This window comes from Platalea leucorodia (genome assembly GCF_965183815.1).
Source record: "Platalea leucorodia genome assembly, chromosome: 2".
In the NCBI taxonomy this organism is placed as follows: Eukaryota; Metazoa; Chordata; class Aves; order Pelecaniformes; family Threskiornithidae; genus Platalea; species Platalea leucorodia.
The window spans coordinates 113981311-114005472 of NC_138824.1; the positions used below are offsets into that span (position 1 = coordinate 113981311).

At 37.0% G+C, this 24162-nt stretch overlaps 1 protein-coding gene across 2 annotated transcripts in view; it reads left to right on the forward strand.

Moving 5' to 3' along the window:
- The window catches only part of CADM2 (cell adhesion molecule 2), a gene marked incomplete at both ends in the record, with an annotated part of 665566 nt that overhangs the window by 595810 nt on the left and 45594 nt on the right, over positions 1 to 24162 (forward strand). For both annotated transcript variants that reach the window (XM_082337960.1, XM_082337961.1), the window contains one exon: positions 6296 to 6474. In XM_082337960.1, coding sequence (XP_082194086.1) covers positions 6296 to 6474 — 179 coding nt within the window. The remainder of the gene's footprint in view (positions 1 to 6295; positions 6475 to 24162) is intronic.

Genomic DNA, 24162 nt, shown 5'->3' on the forward strand with positions numbered 1-24162 from the left:
TTCTGTTGTCTTTATAGCTGTGAATTCCTGACAAATTTTTATGATGTAAAAAGTAGAAATCTGTAATTTGTTGCCACCTCATTTTTAGCGTATGTTGGTAATTTAATTCTTAACCATTTTAAAAACCTTGGCATAGGGCATCAGAAATATTCTTAGGCTACATTATGTCTGTTGAGGTGCTTAAAAGAGAAAAGTATAGACAAATATAATAGTCAATTCAGATGTTCAAAGCTTCCTTCTTAAAAAAAGAGAACTTCATAAAAGGTACTTAGGATATTCTTGACTAATTCTTTTGGGGAGAAAAATACTCTGTGATGGTTACTCAAGCTTTGCAGAACTACGAAATCACAGAGTTCTTATCTCATAAAATAAAAATCATCTATCCAAGCATTTTAGGAAAGGCTAGCGACTGTGGATATTCATGGCTTTGATAGATTAAATGCTCCCAAACCAGTTCATCCCAATATGACTCATCAGACTGAGACTTTATATAAATAAGACATTCCCTCAGGATTTAAACTTTCAACTGAATGATTAACTGACAACGCTAAAAATCCAGATTCTCGATACAGAGAAACTCTGTAAGTTTCAAATTAATGAAGCAATCATTCCCTTAGATGACTTTTAACATTGCACCAAGATTTCAACAAAAAATGCTCTGATAAATGTGGTGATAACCTTTTACATTACTCATTTGAGCATTTCCAATAGATTATGTTTTTATGGACTTCAGAGAGTACAAGTGTTCCCCTGTTTGGAGAAATAAAAAGCAATGTTCAAGAGGGCCATACTCAAAATAATGAATTTACTTGTCTTGTTAGTGTTCCACAAATCCTTCTTCCATCTTTCTTATTTTTATCTACATTGGCTACAAAATTTTGACAGGATGCTTAGATACCCAGATGGATGATAATATCCTCAGTGAGACTCAGTATGTAAAAAGCCGGCACTGTTTTGTTATTGTTGTTGTTCTGGGGTTTTTTTCAGTGTGATCTTAAGGAAATTAAAAGGTTATCCTGTGCTAGTATTATGAGGCAGTAAGTATCTGAGTGTTGTTTACTAAGGTCTCAGTGAAGAACACTTTGCACATGACCTTTCTGTACACAAAAATCAGAAAAGGACAACGAAAATGAATAGAGCCAAGAACTTTCAAGTGAGAATGGATTGCATTGCTTAAATTCACTTTGTTCAGAAAGAAGAGGTGATACAATAGATCTATGTATCATTTTTAAATGAAGGCTAAGTTAAGATAAATATAATGGTTAGATATAAAGATATCGCTAGAAAGGAGGATTAAAGGAAAGCACTGAAACATCACAGTCCTTTGGTTAAGGATGGAGAAAGGGATGGAAAATGAACGAATTTGTTTTAAAATACTACTGTGTAACTTTTAAAAGCCTAGATTATAAAAAATATTAATGTAGACTTAAATATTAACTGTTGACTTTAATGTTACATAAACAGTTGTTGAAAAGGTAAGTCTGTGCCAAAGTGTTCTTTTCTAATCAAATCTGACTGTGGTTTTTAAAACATTTTTTTTTTCCCAACACATTCCAGTTTGCCCTTAGCTTTCTTGCTGACTTATTTTGGAAGAAAAAGTTTCTTAGCCTCAGCATTAGAAAATAATTTTGCCTTTTGCAAGAAAACTCCTGTTCCACAGTATAAAACATAAATCATCCCGGAACATGATACCATTTTTTTGATATCCTCATTGCAGTCCCATTTCAGTTTGGGAAAGAATACCAAATTCTGTCGCTTTTTATGTCAAGTTTTGAGGCTAACATGAAGACAGTTAACAAAATTATTTATTTATACCAAAAAAAACGTTTCCTTTTGCAAGTCAGTTACTGAAAGCTTCTCGGCCTTTCTATTAGGATTAAACATAAATTATACCAAAATCTAAGCCCATTTAGCAGTTCTTTAGAGACAGTATAGAGTTCACATTTCTTTTGGGGGGCTGGCAGAGAAGTCACTGGTCGTAGTTAAGGATGTTTAGTATGCTTGTGAATGGTATCTCTGGCTTCTTTCAGTTTAACGCAATCCTGATATTGCTACTGTGGGCAGCTGCGTGCAAAGCCAAATCAGTAAAAGAAATACATACTAGCCAAAGAAATAGCATGGGCTGTCACAGTTGAGCTGTGTCTTTGAAAGAATTTATTCAGTACAGCATGCTTAATTTGTTTGTTTTTGTTTTGAAAGGTTTTCACACTGGGAGCAAATTAGAATAGGTAAGCCAGAAACAGAGCTGTGTTTTGGGGAAGAAAACAGCATCTTGGTGCTTCAGCTCTGCTACCTCCCTCAACCCAATGAAGGGTCTCAGTGGTAGCACAGCTCATTTCCACTTAACTGCATCCACATGGGAGGGATTAAACCAGGAATATAGAAAAGCACCTCTCACACAAGATGGGAAGAAGAAGGGAGGACAGACTTGTTCTTTGGGTGACTGCATTGGTACTAGCAGCTGCATGCTCCTGTTAGGACAGAGCAGATCAGTGAGCTTGTTTATGCCATGAAATGTGTGAAGCTAGTAACGTGCAATTGGATTAGTGGCCACAGTGCTCATTCCGAATTTATAGCTATTGTGCTCCAAGAAAGATGTTTTCAGGATTGTCTGAGAAAAACTGGTATGTGTGATTCAACTTGAAGTAAGCATAAATGCAAGGCACAGGGGTACCCTATTTGTTCCAGTCCATACAGTAATAGATAGCGTTATGGCAACTCTTTAGAATGTGAAGAAAAGCTGAAATTCTGCAGTGCTGGAGATGTACGCAGTGGAGAAAAATGTGGAACATCAGGAGTGTACATATTTGCCGGCTGTTTTAGAATGTCAAACCTAAATATCCCCCAGTTGAGGCAGAACCCTTTCAAAATGCTGGGTAAGAGAAAGAACATCTGTCTAGATCTGCATCCATGAACATGTTTCAATAGGATAAACTATGGGGAATTCACACTTCTCTGTGCCTTGTGTCACAGAAGGAAATCTTCCCCATCAGTGTTTCAGCTGCATTTGTGCTTTGGACAATGAAGGTACTAAAGCAATTATCAAGGAATAGCCAATATGCTCTAAATTTATGGTTCCTTTACCCTTTTATCTTGTAAATTTTTTCCCCCTGCCAATAATCTCAGAAGGTATCAAATTCAAACAACAAAGAAGGAGGGAGAGAGAGAGGCCTACTAAGTACAAGGCTATCGTAACTTATAACAAGGTTATAATATGCAGAAGCATTACTTACCATATCCTGCAATATTCATTGCCACTGCTAGGAGATCAGTGTAAGACAGATAAAAGTAAATACGTTTTTGCACAGCAGGTAGGGAACTTCCAGAATTCATTGCCGCAGGATGCTGGGTTGACAGACAGCATAAGCAGATTCAAAAAGATATTAGAGATATTCATAGGCAACAAATCTAAATACTAAGTAGATACAAAAGAGAACAAGAGATGTGCCCTCCGACATCCCCAACAGAATGATCGTGGATGCTGGCAGAGTACAGGGGGAATGGACCACAGAAAATGGCCACACTTACATGCTTTCCTTAAACAGCCGCTCCCCGTGTCACTGACCACAGCATCATGCTGGCCTGGGTGCATGAGCACGTCTCATGTTCTTAGCTCACGTCTGCCTAACTAATGAATTGTTAAGATCAGAGTGTCTCAAAGCTTCCCAGCAGTGCAGGCAAAATTTAATTTTGTGGCTGTGACAGAATTGCTGCTTTAGGCACCATCCTTCCCGAGAGCGGTGAGGTGGAGTGAGAGCTGTGCATGGCCACCATGATGTGTTGACTGTGGGCTGGCTGCCCAGGAATCGCTCTGCTGCTGCCACTAAACCAGTACAGGATGGCTTAATATTAACTGTTAATTAGCAGCTTCCCCGGCACCCGGAGTATGTAGATCTGCCTCTCTCTAAGCCGTGATTTTTCTGCCACCATCATTTTGCAACCATAGCTAAGCGCTCTATGTAAGACTGGAGTTGGGATATTACAATGTGACAAAGCTCCCTGAATAATTTATATCTAAGGCTCCATTTCACACTTACTTGTTATCCTATGGGTTTTCCCCTAGGATATGCCATCTAATTTCAATTTAAAACGTAAGTTCCATAAATTACCACTGCACAGAAGTTGCTTTAACATGCCATTTATGAAGGTAATGGTGCACATTGTAGCAGAAGTGTTTCAAAGTTTCCACTCCTGGGATTACAGATTCACAGTAAACTGGTAAATGGGGAACAATGAGGAGTTTGCTAGAAAATTGAACAAATCCACCTTAACATATCAAAGCAAATTGCACCTTAATGTTGTGAACTCTGTAGGGCAATGTTTCTGCAACAGCGTGGACACTTAGATTCCCTCCTCGCGTTAAGCAGAAGGGAAGTGTGTATATTGTGTGTCATGTGTACTTAGATACCAGTTCCTCAAAGTGCAGTTAGGAAGAATATTAAGACGTATTTATGTTACGGCATAAATAAGTCCCATTATACTGACAGTTCTTAATCCTTAGTTTAAAATTATGTGAATCTTGTTTTATTCCCTGAGAATACAATTTTCTAAAAAAATCGTAACCTCAGAGAATAGCCAGTCTGGGTAACAAGTTCAATAATGATTTAATGACGTGTCATCCACATATTACTAAGATGTGTATAAATCTCTGTTACCTTTCAAGAGAAACAGAAGTTACAGTATTTTTACTTTAAAAAGTAGTATAAATTATATAGCAGTAAATGCATTTCAGAAAAATTCACTTTGCTTATATGTCTTGCCTTACTTAAAAGAAAATCATGTCATTGCAGTCATTAGGACTATTTTTCTGTGCATGAGGCCACATTTTGGCAAAAAGTCTCTCCTTAGGTATTTAGGTTTAATTCTTATTCTTAACATTTATTATATTTAATAGGCTTTAAACACCTGCTTAAATTAATGAAATTAAGTATTTCTTGAGTAAGACTAGCAACTAATTTGGCATCTGCTGATTTTATAACAACGTTTTATATTTTGTTTTATTACTTAGTCATACAACTGCATACTTCAATAGGAAAATATAATGTAGCATTCTCCTACCAAATAAATGTGCAAATCTAGAACTTCTGACTGAAATTACTTAAGTAGCGTACCCAAAAGAAAGGGATTGATATTTGAGTTATAGTGTACAAAGCTACCAGATACAAGTAATGTAGCAGTGAATCCCCAGGCTGTATATATCTTGCTTTAGTGACTAGTATCTAAGGACCTGAGATGCTCTGTCTGTTTGTGAGATAGGATTCAGTAAGCCAGCTTTTCATTCCCAGTCATGGACCTATCTTTCTGGCGATTTCCCTCATGTAAATTTGAAAGTAGATCTTGTTACACGTAAGTAAAGACTGCATACCAGTAATAAATACATCCTGCTGTCTGTTAGGCAAATGGCATAAACTGTGGAGCTTCTTGAGAATCTTTAGAAAAGAGTTAGGTATCACTTGCCAGTGGGAGGGTATATGTGAATCTGCAAGACCGTCCCTTCTCTACGGTGATCTTGACTGGCCTAGGGGGTTATTGCTGTCAGTGCTTTGCCTTTGGCCTGTTTTATGCGAGTTCATGAGGCACAAGAGGAAGGTTTCACAAAAGAAAGAAATCCAGGATTTTAAGTCAAATCTTATATTGCTTATGATAACATGCGTAACAAGCAATTATTTGAGGGAAGGATGCAGAAAGGGTGGGAAAAGGGATGCGCTGTGATACAATGCAGGAACAGAAACAAATTTACATTGTGTGTAAGATGTGCTACTTTGAGACTGATATGCCTGGTTCAGGAAAAACATCCAGCGCATGCAAGTGCACTTGTGAATGTGAATGGCCTAAATAATTTTAGAATCCATTTACAAACCACTTAAGTCTACCTCAGCCTGCCTGCATGATTTCTGATGCCTGTCAGCCACACAGGACCATATTGCTCATCACACAAATGGAAAGCTGTTTTCACTTAGCTTGCCAAGCCTCTTGCCGGACTGTGGGCCTTGAAACCTCACAAGAACTATCTTTTAATTTAGGAAAGATCTTGGCCTGTTCCAGTACCATTCTGTTTTCTTTTTTGTTTCTCTTCTTTTCTCTGCTTGTTCTTTTACTTTACTTAGTAGTTCCCATCCGGGATGATGAGGTTGTAATAGTGGCAGTTCATTATATCCAGTAATTCAAATGATCATTGAATATTCTTTGATGGCAGGTTACTATTCATAAGTTTCTGACGCTACTGTTGCTGATGTATATGTTGCATATACATGCTTCATGTGTCTGATTAAATGCATTGCTTTGAATCCAACAGGCCAGAACCAGTACTGTGGACAAAGGACGGTGGAGAACTACCAGATCCAGAGAGAATGGTTGTTAATGGCAGGGTCCTAAGCATCAGTTTCCTAAACAAAACAGACAATGGCACATACCGATGTGAAGCAAAAAATCCTATTGGCCGAAACAGCACAGAATATGTCCTGATAGTACATGGTGAGTGTGTTCTCGTTAGTTTTTTGGTGCATGTTATACATATGTAGCATTGCAAGAAAATACAATCAGTTGCTTATGATCATTACCAAAGGAATAGCAAGAAAAAGCCAGAAGTATAATTGCACTTTTATTGGTGCTATCATTTAGTTGTGGGGAGTGTGTTTACTTCCTTTTATTGGCATGCCTCTCTTCATGCAGTTTAAACAAAATATATTCACTTATGTTGTGAGCTTTTTGCAAAGTAAGCACCTGTAAAAATGTTTTGCAGTATGTAGGTACGGTTTTATAAAAACTTGCCTCAGGCATGAGCTGTTCAGATAAAGCTGGTTACAAAAGGATATGTGAAGGGAAATACGGAAATACCAGACAGACGGATGCTTGAGGTTTTTTGTTTAGTTTTTTATAGACCACCAAAGACAGGACATCAGATACTTTTCTTCACACAATTTATAGCCTGCTACTGAGGAAATTCAGCTTATACAACTTAGCTGATCATCATCTGGCCTATCGTTATAGTCAATCCTCAAAAATATGTCATGTCCTAAATTCATGATACTTCTAATAAAATCAAAAAATAGTAAGATTCACATTAAATTACAGTTGATTTGCTTTCCTTAATTAATTAGGCAACAATATGTGTCACATGAAAAGAATAGCTGGCTTTTACATTGATCATGAAATAGATTGATATAACTCAGGTACAGGAGAAACTGTAATGCAAAGTTAGCATTTGCTTTTAACACAGCTTTGCAATATGGATCTAGAAGTCTCAAAACATAATGTTCTCTTATCACAGATATGTATGTGATAATTCCTGGAAGATTGTAAGTTCTGTAATTTGAATTTTAACCTAAGTGAATATAGAGGCAGAAGCTCCACTGTAGTTCATGACGGTACTTTTTTTCCCTCTAGTTTTTAAGAAAATGCAACTTCTTCTAACTATGACAAAATAAAATGCAACTATCTAATACAAATTACAGTCTGTAAACAGACATGCGAACTATATAAATTTTATTTGCTCATGATGAATTCAGATATAACAAATATATGTTTCTTTGGTGTTTATAAGGTCTTAAAAACATTTTTCACTAAAGGTTTAACCTGCCTTTAGGTATTTGGCAGAAAACTTCTAATAAGCGCTACTTTCAGCTTTCTGTAATGAGCTATTTTTTGGCACTGTTGATGAAATGTCATTTATCAAAAGAACCCTTTAGATTACTTTTCATTTTTCTTAAAGTTCACTATTAGTTTATGTAGGATTAGTGGCACAAGTAAGGAGGAGGTCTTTGCATGAGGAACGCAGAGCCTGTACTGTTGCGTGAGTATTTCTGTATTAAAGACAAATAGAAAAACTAAACCCTCTAACCTCTACTTACATTGATTACTACAAGAAAAGAAAAAGAAAACGTGTCTTTTACATCCTGGAGGTGGTGTTGTATTGGTTGTTGGCTGCAGGCACAAAGCGTGCTGCTTTTGATGAGGTAATGGCTTCTGTGCTTACCAAATGTTGAAACTTCTGTCGTTCGTGTTTTCTGCCCAATTCATTTATGTGACTATGTCTGAAAATATGGCCTTTTATAACGGCAGATTTTTCCATCAGTGGTGACTTTGCAATATACTCTATCAAAGAATATTTCACGATCTCCTATGTGTCTTTCACATAGTGGCATGCCCCCGTTGATCTGATTATCTTGCAACAACTTTATGGCAGTCTGTAAAATCATTCATTATCAGGAAGGCATTTTGTTATGTTTGGCAGCACATTAGGCATGTTATCAGGTTTAGCTTGCACATTGCTGACCTTTTCTGTTATGAGTACCAGAGTTTTCCTAATTGCATTTCTGCAATTCCAGTGTTAGAACTAGAGAAGGTAAATGTCAGGTGCTTCCGAGGTTTCTGAAACAATGAGAGTAGTGTGACAGAATATGTGATGATGTTTAGTGCTTAACAACTTACTGCATTTCAGAGTTGTTAAGTTTATTTTAAGTACAGAAGAGACTGACACAATTATTTTATCAAGTGTAGCACAATCAGTTGTATAGATCAATTTAAGCAGTGTCTTACCCCTTCTTTAGCTGATTACATTCACGAATGTCTCTAGTGAAACATAATCCTCCTAAAATTATACAATACTCTCTCTCTCTCTTTCTTTCTCTCTCCTTCTCTGGGGGCTAGCAAACCTACTTTTTATCATTTTCTGAGGTGCATTCTTCCATTTAATAGAGGATGTATTTTTTTTCTGTATCTTCTTAAATATATCTGGACGCATCCTTTGATTTCTCATCCCTTCCCCTGTGCCTAATGCATTGATGTAATTTTTTTTTCCTACTCCTTTGTTAGAGCTGATTTATCATATAAGTATGCCTTCTTACCTTGAATGTTGGGTTTTTAATACAAGTACCTGCCAGATTTAACATCAGGGGAGGTACGTTCACAAAGATGTGGGAGAGAAGAGGGAAGGAATCTGCATGAGGAGAGAATCTCTTCACAAGAGATTCTTTTAAATTGCAGGTCAAGGAAGTAAGGTCTAGGAACAGTGACCTACCAGATCTGTAAGGAGTACGGCATAAGTGCCCTGCGTGCTAGTAGCCACCGCCTTAATGGAGCCTCTGGAAGTCCAGCTCCACAGTTATTAAACAACTAATAGTTTTTCTAAGAAACTCTCAAGCCCAGAGGAGTTGCAGTAGTGGAGAGAAATAATGATAATCACATGCCCAAGTTTAGAGAGATGCTATGGGTGATTCAGTTTTTGCAGGCGAGCTTGTGTGAGAAGGCAGAGGACATCAATGGAAGGTATCATCTGCAGAGGCAGGGAAGTGTAACCTGATTCACAGCTTTGCTTTTCTTATCCATACTATGATTTCCTCTACATTTTTTCCTTTTTTCACTTCTACTTCAACAGATTTTCTGTCTTTCTGTATATTAAGGTTGTAAAAGTTTCATCTGGCTTCTATTCCTTTTTTCCTCTATGAAATTCCCCTCTCCATGGGACTCAATCTACTAATTTTCTCAATTTCTGAAGTTATCTATCTTCCTAACTCAGAGGAGATTTAGACAGCTTTAGCATAGAGAGAAGCTTGCCTAAAAATGGAAGGTATAGTTTATCATAATTAGAGATTAAGGGTAAGCAAAGCATTTATACATATTAATGATACAAACCAAGCAAAGAGTGTCTCATGCCTTTAACTGGACCAACCTAGACACAAAATTATACAGAAAAGTAGTATTTTTTCCACTGTAAATGATGATGAGGTAATACTGGTTTGATGTTAAGTGATAGCAGTGGAAATAAATATTCCTATAAGCAGATGAATGGCAATCTGTCTAATATAATTAGTATCTGATAGCATAAAAAGTCTTTTTAGATTTGTAGTATAATTAAAGAAATCAGACTTCAGAGAAATTGAATATATTTGAATCAGGTAAAAGGCATGGGCTATTAAATAGGCTCATGCTGCTTTGCTGAATCAATATGGCTGGTACTTTCATTTTTCTTAACTTTTATTAATAATAATAAATGTCAAGAAAACACTTCATGAAGCAGGAAGGTGGGCACAAAGTCAGAGTTTATAGGCAGCAGTACAAAGGCAAGATATGTAGTCTGCTCAAACATTTGTCTCATGCAGTAACAAAGGCACAAGCTTTAATGCCTGTAGCTGTTGTCATTTCTGTATTCTAATTGGCGAGCTTAGTGCTTTAGAAGTGCACATTCTGGCTAGATATATTACACCCTTTCTTTGGTAATGGGCCCCAGGCAATTTTCACTCTCTTCCAATTTATTAAGAATTTTTGTTTACCTTTGTCCAAATACTAGTCATTAATCATCAGTAAGCAGAGCTAGCTGTCAAACTCATGATGCTCAACCCCAAAACATAGATTCTACTTGCAAAGCTTAGGTAATAACTTCATTGATTTAGCTGGAGTTGAGAAAGAAGGTGGTCCATCATAATCAAACTGAAGACACAGCTGTTATGTATGTAGCAGTAGTTCATAACCTCTGGATGTTATTGCTGAAGACTTAGTTCAACACCACATTGAGTGGGTGACAGAGTCCACATGGTTGGGAAATCTTCTTAATGGAAACAGCAACATTTCATAATTTGCAGACCTATTTGACATGAAGTACCTTGGTGAAAACCCCTGATTTGCCAATCTAAAGACATGCATTCAATTAATTGAAATATTCAGAGCTATTATGTGTCGTGTATCAATTATCTGTCAAAGCAATATGGAAATTAACGTGAATCAGCAGTTGTGGATGGTCAAGGCAGTTCTTACTGCCACAATTATACATACAGTAGAAAGCGATTGAGCCAGTAACTCAGTATCTCTGGAGAGTAAAAAGTGGCATAACATTCCCTTGACTTCAGCCTCTCAATTATTTTGTATTTTTTTCTCGGGCAAGCTATTTTTTGCAAATAAAGGCAACTGAAAGACCGAGTTACACACTCATTAATATTTTGAAATGTACTTTCGAACAGAAGATCTCCTACAATGTGTAAGACCAAGGGTCCCACTGCACCTTTCCTTTGGACTATAATGTATTTATCTTCCAACTGCTTGTCCAGTCCCATTTCAAAACATTTATCATCTTAGCTTTCACAATAACCTGTGGCAACAAGTTTCTGAATTGAATTATGTGCTTCGAGGGAAAAGTATTCTCTTTTGTTTGTTTAAGCCTGCTGCTTGATCTCTTCACTTCCCAATTTTCCAATCTATTTGGCCTCTTCTGCTGTTTGTGCTGTAAGTATGCAGTTAAAATCACTTTTATTTTCATGCTGCTTCCCTTCAATAGGTTCTCAAGTATTTCCACCTCGCTCTCAATTTCTCACTAATTATGATCTTAGACTCTGCATTTCCTGGATTCGTGTCCCTTGTACCCACTCTCCTTTTATGGTCTCTTTTTCACCTTTTTCTTCATTTTTGGTCTAGTAGGAAATCTCTGTGATTGACTGTTCTCCATATCTGGAACAGCAGTATGCCAAATTTGCATCAGACACCTTAGTTTATTAACTCCTGCCTCTAAATACATTTATAGAGGTTAACCTTCTGTGGCCACCCATAATTCCAGCACCGTGAACTTTTACTTCTATACAAGTTTCTTTTTAAATTAGTATAAACTCTGTGGAATCCAAAACACATCTGAACTGAAACAAACTTCATTACCTCTGTCTGTTCTAGATTCCTTTATCTTTGCCTGTTCATTTGCCCACTATCATATTTTTATTATGTTGCATTTCTGTTGTGATGTTCTCATAGGGGCCCCTCTCCTTCCTTTATTTCTGTAACTCATGCACATCTCTCACTCTATGAAAGTAAAAACTGAGTAGAACAGTAATTTGAAATAAAGCTGAGGAGGTGAGATTTTTTTCTGTTTTCTTTGAAAACTGAGCTTCTTGGATAGGCAATAGATCTCCTGGTTTGTAAATATTTTCACTACAGGCCTCTGATAAATCTTGTGCACTGTTTTTGGACACCTTATCCTCATAAACATATATCAAAAATAAAAAAATAAAAAAATTCACTGAAGGGGCAGGGGAGAGGTGGGAAGGAAAGGAAGCAGCATCCATGTGGAGCAGCACACTCATCAGTAATCTAGTTGCCCTCTATTTTGGTGTTAAGACCCTAGATGTTGAGGTAGCTGGACAATTTGTAAAGTTTCCTCCTTTATAGTTCCTGAGTTGAAATGTCTCATTTACAGACACATCTCAGAGAAAAGCCTTTCTTTGCCTATGGGAAAATCCTACCCTTTGAGTGAACAAAGCTTAGGCTTTGCAAAAAGAGCATTGAGCAGACCTGTGGTGTAATGGAACAATAATAGCATGTACAGCTACAATAGAGAGTGTTTTTAGTAAAAAAATAACCTTGCCCTTACAGCAATCAAGGGTATGAGGCTCAGAAGACTGCTTAGGACTTCATTTAAAATTCTGAGCATACGAATACCTATACCTTTTAGTTTTGAGGGGTTTTTTTTATATCTGTCTTTGAATTAAAAGAAAGAGGGTGTTTTGAGTCCTTAAAACAGAGGTGAAAAGTCTCCCCTATTCCCATCTTACAAAAAGTAAAAATAACATAAAAAAGTACAGAAGACAACTCACAGACAGAGGAGCCTGAGCTTTCAGCTGAAAAATAAATAAATAAAAGAATGCTCTTGAAGACTTTCTCCTTCTCAGAAGGCTTCCTTACCCCCAAACCATATCTTTTTTTCTCTTTCTCTCTTCTCCTTCCCCACTATGCATGCATGCATGCACACACCCCACACACACACGCGCGTGCACACACAAACAAAACCAACCAACCAACCAACCAACCAGAGGTCTAGTAACTTATCCAGGAAGAGATCTTTTGTAACTTACCCAGGAAGAGATTTTTTTTTTTTTTTTTTTTTTCCCATATCTTTTGAAATCCACAGCAGCTGGATGGTTTTCCTGCAAAAGCTGAGGTGTGGAGGAGTGAGGTTTCACTTTGGCAGGCCTAAGAAAGTAACTCATTATAACCCTATGTTAAAGGTAGCATTATAAACACACAGAGAATTTCATTCACGTGTTATTCTGCAAAGCATACCCCTTCAAATTGTGTTGAAATATTTTGATTTTGCGTATACATTAACATTCTAAAGTGACATTAAGGTATTAAATCATTATCATAATATTAAAGTTAACTTCTCTAGAGGACTCTCAGTTATGCTAAAAGAGGTGGCCCAGACCTTAAAGCACAATGCAGATGAATGCTGCACAATCAGATGAATTAAGAAATCATTGTGTAGTATAGCTTTTATTATTGGAATAAAGAAGAATAATGTTTAGATGACATTTTCAGGTATGAGAAGTCTGTCAAGAAACTCATGGTGAAATTGTTGGCTTAATTTTATGGATGAATTGTCCAGCTATTATCCCTGAACACTCGAAAGGCAGCTACTTTGAAATTGCTTTTTGTTGATAAATACTTGAATAGTGGGGTCTATATAGTTGAGCTGTGTGAACTGATATTTCTTCATTTATGGTGACTTTAGAAAAATAAGATACAAATTTTTTTTTCAGATAAGCTCAAAATTATTTTGGAAAGTCAAGAAAATAACATTCCAAACCACAGTAACACTTTTGGGGAATCTGTTTGACACTTCTACATTTTTACATTAAAATATTCTTTTTGATCAAATAAAGCTTTTAAAATAAAGTGATTTTGTTAGATAACGTTGGAAGCTTTTAATTTTTTTTTTTTTTCCATACTGGAGTACTCATTGAAATTATTGAATTCAGAGTATTTCAGTTGAATTAAATCTGGATTTGTCCTGGGTTTACTTTTTTTTTTTATTTTTCCTCCTGGTGGATGCAGCAAATCTCTCTCCAGGTCCAATCTTTAACAACATACTCTAACAGGTATATCTCATTCCTATTTGAATAGAAGGTGTACTTATTCTAAAAACCTGTAGTTTTGGCTAATGTCTTTAATAACAGACTAATAACAGACAACACTTGAAAATATTTAATTTTCTATGTACATATATAATTGACTAATGTGATAGTTCTCGATTTGGATTCCCTATGTGATTTCTGAAAAGGAAAAGATTGCGTGTTAGTTTTGAATTATAATGAGGTTTTTTCTCCATACACAATAATTGCATAAAGTTAATATTTTGGATGCTTGTATGTGAGTAGAGCATCTACAATGAAGTACTTCTTGAAGTAGATGTACTAGATATATTGCTGTTGCTCTTTGGAAAAGAAGCATTTTAGCTGATTTTAAGTGACATGTATTTCTAAAATAGTGCTGTTGAGTTTATTATCACTGATTTGCTGTAGTAGCACAGCTTGCTCTCTAATTTTTCTGGACTTCAAGCTTTGCTATTGCTTATGCCTCTAACATTCTTGAACTTTACTTCAATTGAGCTTTTTTGTTTGAGGGGTCAGAATGTAAAATTACCATGTCTATGAACATCATACGCAGTCTTCATGAAGAAAATATAACGGTTAACAGAATAATTTCACTTGAGATTGATGACAAAGTTATAGTCTAACAGTTGCTAATGATCATCTGTTTCCATCTAGATCATTTATTATTCACAAAACTCAAACCATAAAGAAATTATTAAAGTGACTTAGTAATTTTCTAAATTGAAATCTTTCCTGCACCATTAAGTGCTACATTGAATGCAGATAAGGGTGTCCTGTCTCTATCTTTCTCATATGGTGCTTCTATAACTTACCTTTCTTTTGAGAATAGGTTGCTGTTTTTCATTCAATTCAAAAAAAGAAAATGATACACTATGTAGTGATATTGCTTAAAATGTCAGCTGGTGGTGGTAGCCTGGTGACAGATCAGTACCATGTTTTGTTCCAACTGAGGTTATAAACCTTGGGAAGGTAGCACAAATCATTGGTTCTAAGCAAATGGAGATAGATATAAATGCTTTGGGGAGATTTGGAAACAGCGTCCTGAGTCTGAGAGGGGTAGGGAAAGCTTCTGTAAAAATTACACATCTTTCATAGAGGGCTTTCAGAAATTGCATATCTAAGGTCTCTGATCGCATGTGAAGATGAGCACAGAGGCTCAGAGAGAAGCAGACACTTAAAAATTTGCTCATCTCAACCCATTAATATTTCTAACATCCATAATTTGATGTTAATAATTATTAGTTCTGATTATTCTATTTTTGCTATTTGTAATTTTAATGATTAATGACTTATGAACTTTTTCTGGAGTTTATCTTAGCCTGCATTTCTATATTGTATAAAGGAAAATATATTCAGTAAAATATTTCTTACAGTATTCTATTAGTATTATACTTACAGTGAATAAGGATTTTCCTCCCCTTTGTTTTCAGGAGTCTTCCAACTAAAAAACAGATCAAACAGACAAAAATTTGCAATTTCCCTGAACAAAATTTTAAAATCTTCATACCATCTTTCTTTGCAGCAAAGGTTCAGTCTAAATTTGTGGTGGGACCCAAAGCATATTTAGTCGCTCCTCCAAAAGGGAAACGTCTAAGCTGCAATCACAAACTATTTTTTCTAGCTCTTACTGCTTGAATTCTTGACCCAATATAACAAAATTCTCTTTGCTGTGTAATTAAAGTCACATTTTTTATTGCTAAATCATATCATAGCCTTTCTGCATTGGATCTTCCTCTGTCTTGCTATGAATTACTGTGAATTGCTTTGACTTTATCTCAAGGATTCAGAACTGTTTTGACAGCTTTCAAGAAAGCTCATTGCATCAGTCTTTCTTTATGACTCCCATGGAAAGGGGAAGAGACAGCAAAAACTAGCCAGGAGGACAATAAGGGTGTATCTCAAAATCATTCTCAAGTTGCAGGGAGAAAAAAAAAAAAAAAAACCAAACACGAAACGCATCGCTAGCAAGTATGAATATGGATCTACCAAAGTTGATAAAGTTGTTTGGAATGGCCAGTGCCATGTGGGGATCTCCCACAACACCCTGACTTCTTTCACAAGGCTGTAGTTCCCTCACTAGCACTAAGCAAGCTGTAATCCCTTTTGAAGAAGCTTACCCAGCAGGTGCCTGTGACCAGGTCTCCAGATATCTGCTACGACCAGTGGAGTTCTTATTATGGTGTAAGGTGATGCATCATTTGTGAGAAGAGTGATCCAAACAATTTTCAGTCAGGATTAGTTTTCTTTTGTTGGAAGGCCTGACGACAGAAGAATTAAAGGTTTTATTTCTCTTTTCTTTATCTACTTTATACTCTGACGTGCATTTCCTTTACTTTTACTTCACTGGTATCCACACAACTTGTTTACTCCCCAGGTACACCCTTGAAGAAAAAAGATTGCTTTTGCTTGGTAACCTCGTGCCTGAGGAGGGTATATCTTTCAGCTGAAACTGCCCGTATTAATCCTCATGGCAAGTGAAGAAAAAAATGAACCAAAGGAGAGGAGGAAGGACAGAAAAAAAAAGTTTGGCAGGGTAAAGCTGTAGGAGTGGGTAAAGTGTTTTATTCTTTAGATATTGCTGTGGGTCACTGCATTAGTGGATTTGTTTTTCCCTCTGTGGCTCCTGTGTTTTATATTTTCTGCAGGTTTCCTAATCCTTGATTGGTAGGAGGCAGGGAGGAGTTGAAGGAGGCTGACATGTTGAAGTGATAGTTTGCTGCTTGTTTGAGGAGAGCTCTGGATGGCTTTCATCATTCACAAGCAGGAACTGAAATCTCTTTGCACTGCTTTGTATCTCATTTTGTTTAAAATAAATTAGCAGATAATGACCAAGCATTCTTTATAACAAATGCTGCAATATTCCCTTGGTGACCTGTCCTATTTGACGGCTTAGTAGTTAAGGTACCAAATGTCTGCCTGCCTGAAGGGAAGCTGGATAATTTTAATAAAAATAAGTCTTGACTATATTGCATGTGTCTCACCATTCATAGTAGTGTGTTACACAAAGCCAAAGAGTCATGGGGAGAATTCAACTACGTGTATAGAACTCTTTTGAGAAAAAAAACCCAGCGCATAAAAGATTGACAGCTAGAAAGATAGGGCCTTGTTTTCTCATGTAATGCACTATGGTGATAAGAATGTGAGAATTAAGTGTATTAGTCAAAGACAGTGCAAAGACGTGCAATAAACTATGTTTTAGGTTGCAAAGATGCCGTTAACTTGCCCAAGGTGATTTTCAATGGGCTATAGCTATCCCACTGTGATAAAGCATTTCAGATTAGTGTTGGACCCCTTTGATTTTATTTTGAAATAAGGCAATTTAAAATAAACAACATTCTCTGTTATCTCTTTTTACTAACCTTAAAATTATTGCAGTGAGTTTTGAGTTGTTTAAGCAATTTCAGTGTTTTGTCCTGAATTTCTCAGAGAAATGAAAGTATCAACCATAATAAAATAGAGATCAGCAATCTGTTTACCTCCGTTTAGTTTCAACACTTGTCTCCTTAATAAGGAAATTTTAGAAAATTCTCCTTGGCCTCTTTCTTCTTGCAGTTCTGGCTGAGCTTTTTGAAATTTTTTTGCACAGAAAGAGTCAAGTGTCATTCTGAGAAAGCTGTCATCTTTGTTCAAGGCTGCTGGTGTCTGAATTTGTATTGTACATTAGCTTTTCCATATAGGTTTTCAAGGGCCAGCTGCCGGTACTTTATTTCATTTAATTTTGAATACTCCTATTTTATGGCTTAGAGAAACAAGGAAATATGGCTTGTCTGTTTACTTAAAAAGAATAAAAATGAACATCACAGCCTTAATGTGATTTTTAAGCAGTGGCAATGGGCCTAGAACACCATATTAATAATGACAGAATGCTGCGCTTCTGGGGCAAATCGTGCTGGCTTTATTCATACAAGATGTTTGGTGGCTTTTGTGGTAACATTTTGTCTTGAATGCAGTGAAATTGGCACTTCAGGTATACAACTGCTTTTTTAAATACAATTTTAAAAGGTTTTGTTTTCTTTTGTGTTTTTGATTGTTTTGGGGTTTTTTAGTAGAGGATTAAAATGGGACTCGAGAGATCTGTTCTGAACTCCCCAGTCAGGCTCAGAAGTCTGTAAAATGTAAGACATGCCACTTAATTCTTCTGTGTTCATTTCCCCAGCTGTGAAATGGGAATAATGCTACCTCCTCTTCCCTAACATTTTCTCTGTACAGTCTAAATAATGATCTTACAAATCCTCAAGGCAGAGATCCATTCTTTACTGCGTATTTATTTGTTAATGTAGAGTTGTGAACAAAATCAAGACATGCCTTTTTATAAGTCAAACGACTTCGTTTGAGGTTGCAGTCTCAAAACAATGCTCTAAAACTTTACTTTTTCATTTAAAATGTTGAATTACAAAATTCTTTTTCTTAGCCCATTGCATGCTTTGCGAATTTTACTTTATTTCTTTCAGGCAAGTTGCATAAGCTTCAGTGATTTTCTCAGTGCAGTATTAGTAATTATTTTAATTAGAAAGATGGGCTTTTATACAAGATAGAATGACTCCTTTAAAATAATAGGCTTTATTAATATTACTGCTATTAAATGGGAAAGGACTTTTTTTTAACTACTAGCAAAACTTGTGGTAACTTTGGGAAAAAATAGGTCTTGAAGTATACTTTTGGAGTAATCTGAAGAACATGTTGTATTCATAAAACTCCAGAACATGGAAGATTAATCTTTGTGTTGAATACTTGTTTTGATTTGTCCTTAGAAGTATATCTTGCACTAATAACCATTAATAAAGTAGAACTTAGAGCATTTGAAAACAGAATCTTCAGTATTAAAGAATTTGCCTACTTGAGAATTTAGATTTTCCTTGTACTAAGATAATCTTCAATATCTAATCATCAGGTCAAGTTATTATCAAATTTTTCCTTTTATGTTCGCTGTGTATTACCTGGTTTTAGCACAATTAGAAATTAAGAAATAATACATTATAACCTATTTGTTTTCTACAGTACAAAACAATTCATATAATCTGCCCCACCAAAACTGAACAGCAGTAGGTACTGTGAGATGCGACATTATGTCACCTTTTATTCTTCTTCTTCACTGAGAGCAAGAATGGTGAGCTTTTTAAATGACTAGACTGGTGACAAACAATGATTCTGATGGACAATGAAATGGGAGCGTGTTCCAGCATCTCAGGGCCTTCATTGCAAATTTCGCTTTCTGTTTCAAGGGAGCTGCAGCTAGAGTGCTTTTGCTGTTCTCAAATTCAGTGGAGTGGTGTGGGGAGCAAAATGATCCCTAAAGTAAGCACTGAGGGCTTCAAAGGTCAAACCCTACATTTTGAAAGTTATCAGACACTAGTGCAATACTTAAATGTTCATGTTAGATGCTTTCCTGTGAAATGCTTGATTCAGGTTTTCTGTGGTCTTCTATGTGCAACTCCACCAACTGTGTGTGCAACAGACTAGTCTCCAGATGACAAAGCCATATTTGTGGCAACATTTGTGCTGTGGAGAAAGGTCATGTTTTTCTAGCCAGAAAAAAAAAAAAGAAAAATGCCTTTTGTGTGTGTTTATTGCTACTCTCTGAATTTTAGCATGTACTCATGAGCATTACAAAACGCATAGACCCAGTGCCCACTAAGTCCCAAATTCTGTTCTGTGCAAGGGGAGAGATTCAAGAGGACGGGTGGGGGCTGCCTCCGCTCAGCATGCTCTGCTTGTTAGAGTCCCCCTGGAAGGTGGTAGAGGTGGGGTTTATCTAAATATTCCTTCCTGGCTGCCTGACCCAGGGCCCCACAGCACTGCATGAGAGCTGGCCTGAGCCTGGGCACCTGGGGTAGGTAGGGAAGTCACAGAGCCAGTCCCTGCTCTCAGCCCTGAGAACTTGTCCTCCCTTACCATGTCCTTCCTACTGCATTAAGGTACTTCCTTCCCATGGCTTCTTTCTTGTCACCTGCCTGAGAGCCACCGCTCCTTGTTTTCTGACAGCTCACAGACCTGTCCTGAGCCATGACCTGGCTTTACTGGTGGAAAATTGTCCTTTCACACACCCGTAGTCTTTGTGAGTCCTGCTGTTGCTCTGGTGCACAAAATAAATTAGATAAAATAAATAGAGGAGTTGTTTCAAGACAATTAAGGGCAGTTAACTTTTTCTTCAGATTTCAATGTCAAATGAGGTGGCATAATCAGAAATAACTTGCTACTACACCTTGTTTTTTCATATTCATCACATTTTTTATTGTGTCATAAGCAATTCTGGTCAGAGCGTGTTGTAAAATGTGCCATGGTGTGATATCAGGTCCTCATTTTAAAGGATAAACTTTTAAGTGAATTGGGATGACACCATGCTGCCAGCACTAAGTACTAATATTGAAATGGGCTTTGTTCTTTTGAGTTCTATTCTTAACTTTCTGAGGATAGAATTTGGGCCAGGGATGTGTAGATACGATTTTTTTGCTTACCTCTTTGAAAACAGAAGGAGACATTGTCTTTTTTGCTGTAATTTTGTAATACTTCATCCTCCTTGATTTGCTACTGAAACCTATTGCTTTTGAAATAGGAAAAAAAAACCCAAACAACAAACTATTAAACTTTCTATAAGAAGAGAGAACTATTGGTCTTCGCAGTTCATAACTTAGGAAAAAAGGAGCAATGAGATAAAAATCCTAGTATCTCTTAAGACTTAATTTTTTTTGGTCTGTCCTAACTGTGCAACCAAACTTTGTATAATCAAACTTTAATGAGCTGTCCCACATCTTCTAACATTTAATATCATCTACAGGCCCATGAAATGTCTTAGAACCATGGGACTATGTGAATTTGTTTTCTTTCTAAGCTGCCTAGCCCTTTTAGCCCAGCTGTATCTCTTGCATTATGAACTCATCCACCGGAAGTCTCTAATGGTTTTAAGTAGGGATCTAGACCTACATGAAGCTTTTCTAAAAAGGTTTGGATATTTTTTAATGACATCTGATTTGCTAGCAAAAATGTCAAGCACATAATTGCCATTTCAGAGTTTCATAAATCTGAATCAATTAGTAGAAAGAACCCCTTGACCTCATGTCCGTGAGCCTTCATGATCATTCAGTCTAAGTGCTAAGGAGCTATTGGCACATGATATTCAAGCTGAATGATCCTTTTGTTCAATCCCGTTTTCTTGGAGCAAGGCTAAATGCAGCTCCCTTTGAATTTAAAACCTCGCTAAATTATTTAGTACTACATACCACAGACTGATTAAATTTTGCACAGAGTAGTGAGATTGTTTCCCAGGTAGGTCATCACTCAGTTCAGTTTACCACTTAAAATTTCTTTCATTCTCAGTCAAAATACAGCAAGGGCTATCCATCATTATCACTTTGTCCTTTAATTTTTCTGTCAGCCTTTGTCAAGCTTGAAACAAAAGCCTTTACATTTTTATCAACTGCAGCTATTGTTGTCTGAATTGTGCTCAGTCATTTCAGAATATCGGTTGTGTTTTTACCAAACAAGTCAAATATTTTCAATAGGTCAGATCTATCTTTCACATAAGCCTGCTAAACCAAACAGAACCATTTCTCATTTCTTTGGAAATGGAGAGTAAAAATGCTTAGGGCCAAATCGGCAGTGAGAGTAAATTGTCCAGGCTCCCTGCACTTAAATGGATGAATGTCTTCTGCCTTAGTAAGAAGAATGCGGCGTCGATTCAAGAAAGAAGGAGAGGCGAACAGAAAATTTTTATCAGGCAGGGCTTGACAGTATTTTCAGCCAACCTTGTACAACACTATTCTGCCACTCATAAACAGACTACATCTGTGCTTCTGCTAAAGAGCAGCCTCCAGACCAAGCCAAGTGTTGCATGCTCCTCCTTTTTTCACTGCCCACTCGCAATCAGCCATCAGATTACCTGCTGTCTGCCTTCACCTTGCCAGTGCTCATGTAGCTTGATGGCATGCTAACGGACAGCAGTGGCCATGAAGAACGCCTTTCTAAAACCTTCCGCATACTTTTCTCTGCATCCACTGAACTGTGACGTTACGTCAGGTCCTCACTGAAAAGAGAGTTCTTGACTGAGCGTTTGCGGCTCAGCTCAAACCCCTCTGTGCTGCTAGAGCAAGGTCAGGATCCTGTCTCTTTCACTGAAAATCCAATGCAGGTCTTACTTGTATAACCTGTGGGAACATACGTGAAAAAGAGTTGGGACTGGAGTCAGTAACTCCCCTTGGCATGAAGTCTAACCCCTTTTCTATTTCCAACAACTTTTATGGAAACAATGAGTTGCCTGTGAATTGTTGGTATTTCAGAGGTAGCAAGGTGATGAAATTAATACCAACTTAAATACATTATTGAATTTCTGACTAAATATCTGTCTGTCAACAAACGTTCATTTTAGGAGTGAGGTTTCAAAACTAATGGTGACAATTATTGCTTGACTTCTAGATCTCTGAGCATGGCTTTTCTATCTTCTCTGGTTCCCCATCTGCAAAATATAGCTATTTCCTGCTTCACAGGAGGCTAGGGATTAATACCTTAGTATTATGGAAACAGCGATCTGGTGCATTGATTTGGGTTTGGCTACTTGAATTAAAAAGTTCCAGTCTGCAAGGTCTCTTGGTCATAATGATCCTCAGTATTTAGTGGCATGAGAGTCATAAACAAAAATTTGTTTTCAGCTGAACGTTGTGTACAACTAGATTCAGAAATTGCAAGGCCAGAAAATGGAAAGTTTCACTCCAACACAGGTTTCTTGGGCAGAAATCTGCAAATCCATTCTGTTAAGATCCTTCTTGACAGAGAGCTCAAGAGGACAAATCTACAGAGTCCCTTTGTCTGAGCAGCTGCCAACAGGGAGCTCTGGATAACTTAACGTGTGCCTCTCCAGCAGTATAAGATAGGTGTGCCCTGCAGTAAAAACAATCACCAAAAAGTCCAACAGGAGTAGAAACAGGTCAAATTGTAATTCCCTTTTCTGGCATGCAAATGAAACAGCACACCCTCTTTAAAACACAGTGGTTCATATGCCTTAAACAGAAGCCTCTGCTGTTGAGTATCAGTTTATAGTTGTAGTCTCTCTGATTTTAGGAAATACCAAACCCGCTCTACCTCCTACACCTACAATACATGATGAGAGAATGAGGGGCACTGCACATTACTTCTCTTTTTTCTGAAGTGCATGTTCTGATATTCTGCATTCTCTTATGCAAAAGCATTTTCAAGGCGAAGACAAGTAAAGTTTTCGCAAGAATCCATAAATCTTTTTGGAAGAACTGATAAGGAGCATTTCTGTCAGACTCAGTAGGACTGGAGGGCCCCGTACATGTAAGTCTTTTGAATGTGGGGCTTGGGTGGTTTTCAGAATGCTAATCTATGCCTGGATCTGGGCTGTCCAAAGTAAGGTTTAAGGATGGGATATGGTCGAAGAGTTCCAAAATGTGTTGTCTGGAGAGCTGTGAGCTATTCTGTTATTTTACACATACATTCCTGTTGCACACTCTCATGTCACTAAAGAAGCCATTCTACTAGGCAGAGCCTTGAACCTAAGCAGGTATGAACCAGGCATTTCTAGAGCCCAGAGCAGACTTAGATTTCATTGCTTGGGCAATGAGGTGCTCTTCAGGCTGCTGATTCCTGGTTGCTATCTTGTACTGTAGGCTTTGAGAGCAAGTAATTGTAATGCTGTGAGCAAAGCAGACCGACTGCAGTCATTTGTATGGTGAATTTCACCTTACTCTGCTAAGAAAAAAACAAACAAAGCCAATGCTATTGCTTGTATTTATGTTTCTTTTGAGAACATATGTTTTTGTTTGAGGCTTCTGACAAGCTGCATTTTGATGTTTGGCATCAGAATTTGTGACTTTGATCAGGAAACTAATTTCTGCACAAGTTTTCATTATTCTTGATCTAATCAGAAAAGATGAATCTATGACATCTGTATTAAAACAGTGATATATCCTAGTTCTTGTTAACTAGTCTGTTTCCTAGGTAGCCTTGCTTTTAAAATAAGAAATCTTGTTGGAAATACTTCAATCAGAAGAGAAACCAGAAAGCAATGAACTTCTAAATTCACCAGTGACTCATTGAAGCTATTGTGTGGTAAAATAGGTAGACAGTGTGTTTGTAGAATGGAAAGCACTGTCGTAAAACCATAACTGTATTTGCCGGTTGCAGTTAACTTGCCATTGCATAGTCTTAAGTAAATGGCATATTTAAGAAAGGTAATTAATGGAACCGTAAGTCACACTAATTAGGTTTTATGTACAAGAGTGATTTGTAAAGCTTTCCTAATAAACAAGGCTTTGCTCTCTTTATGAAGTAGGTGGTTTTT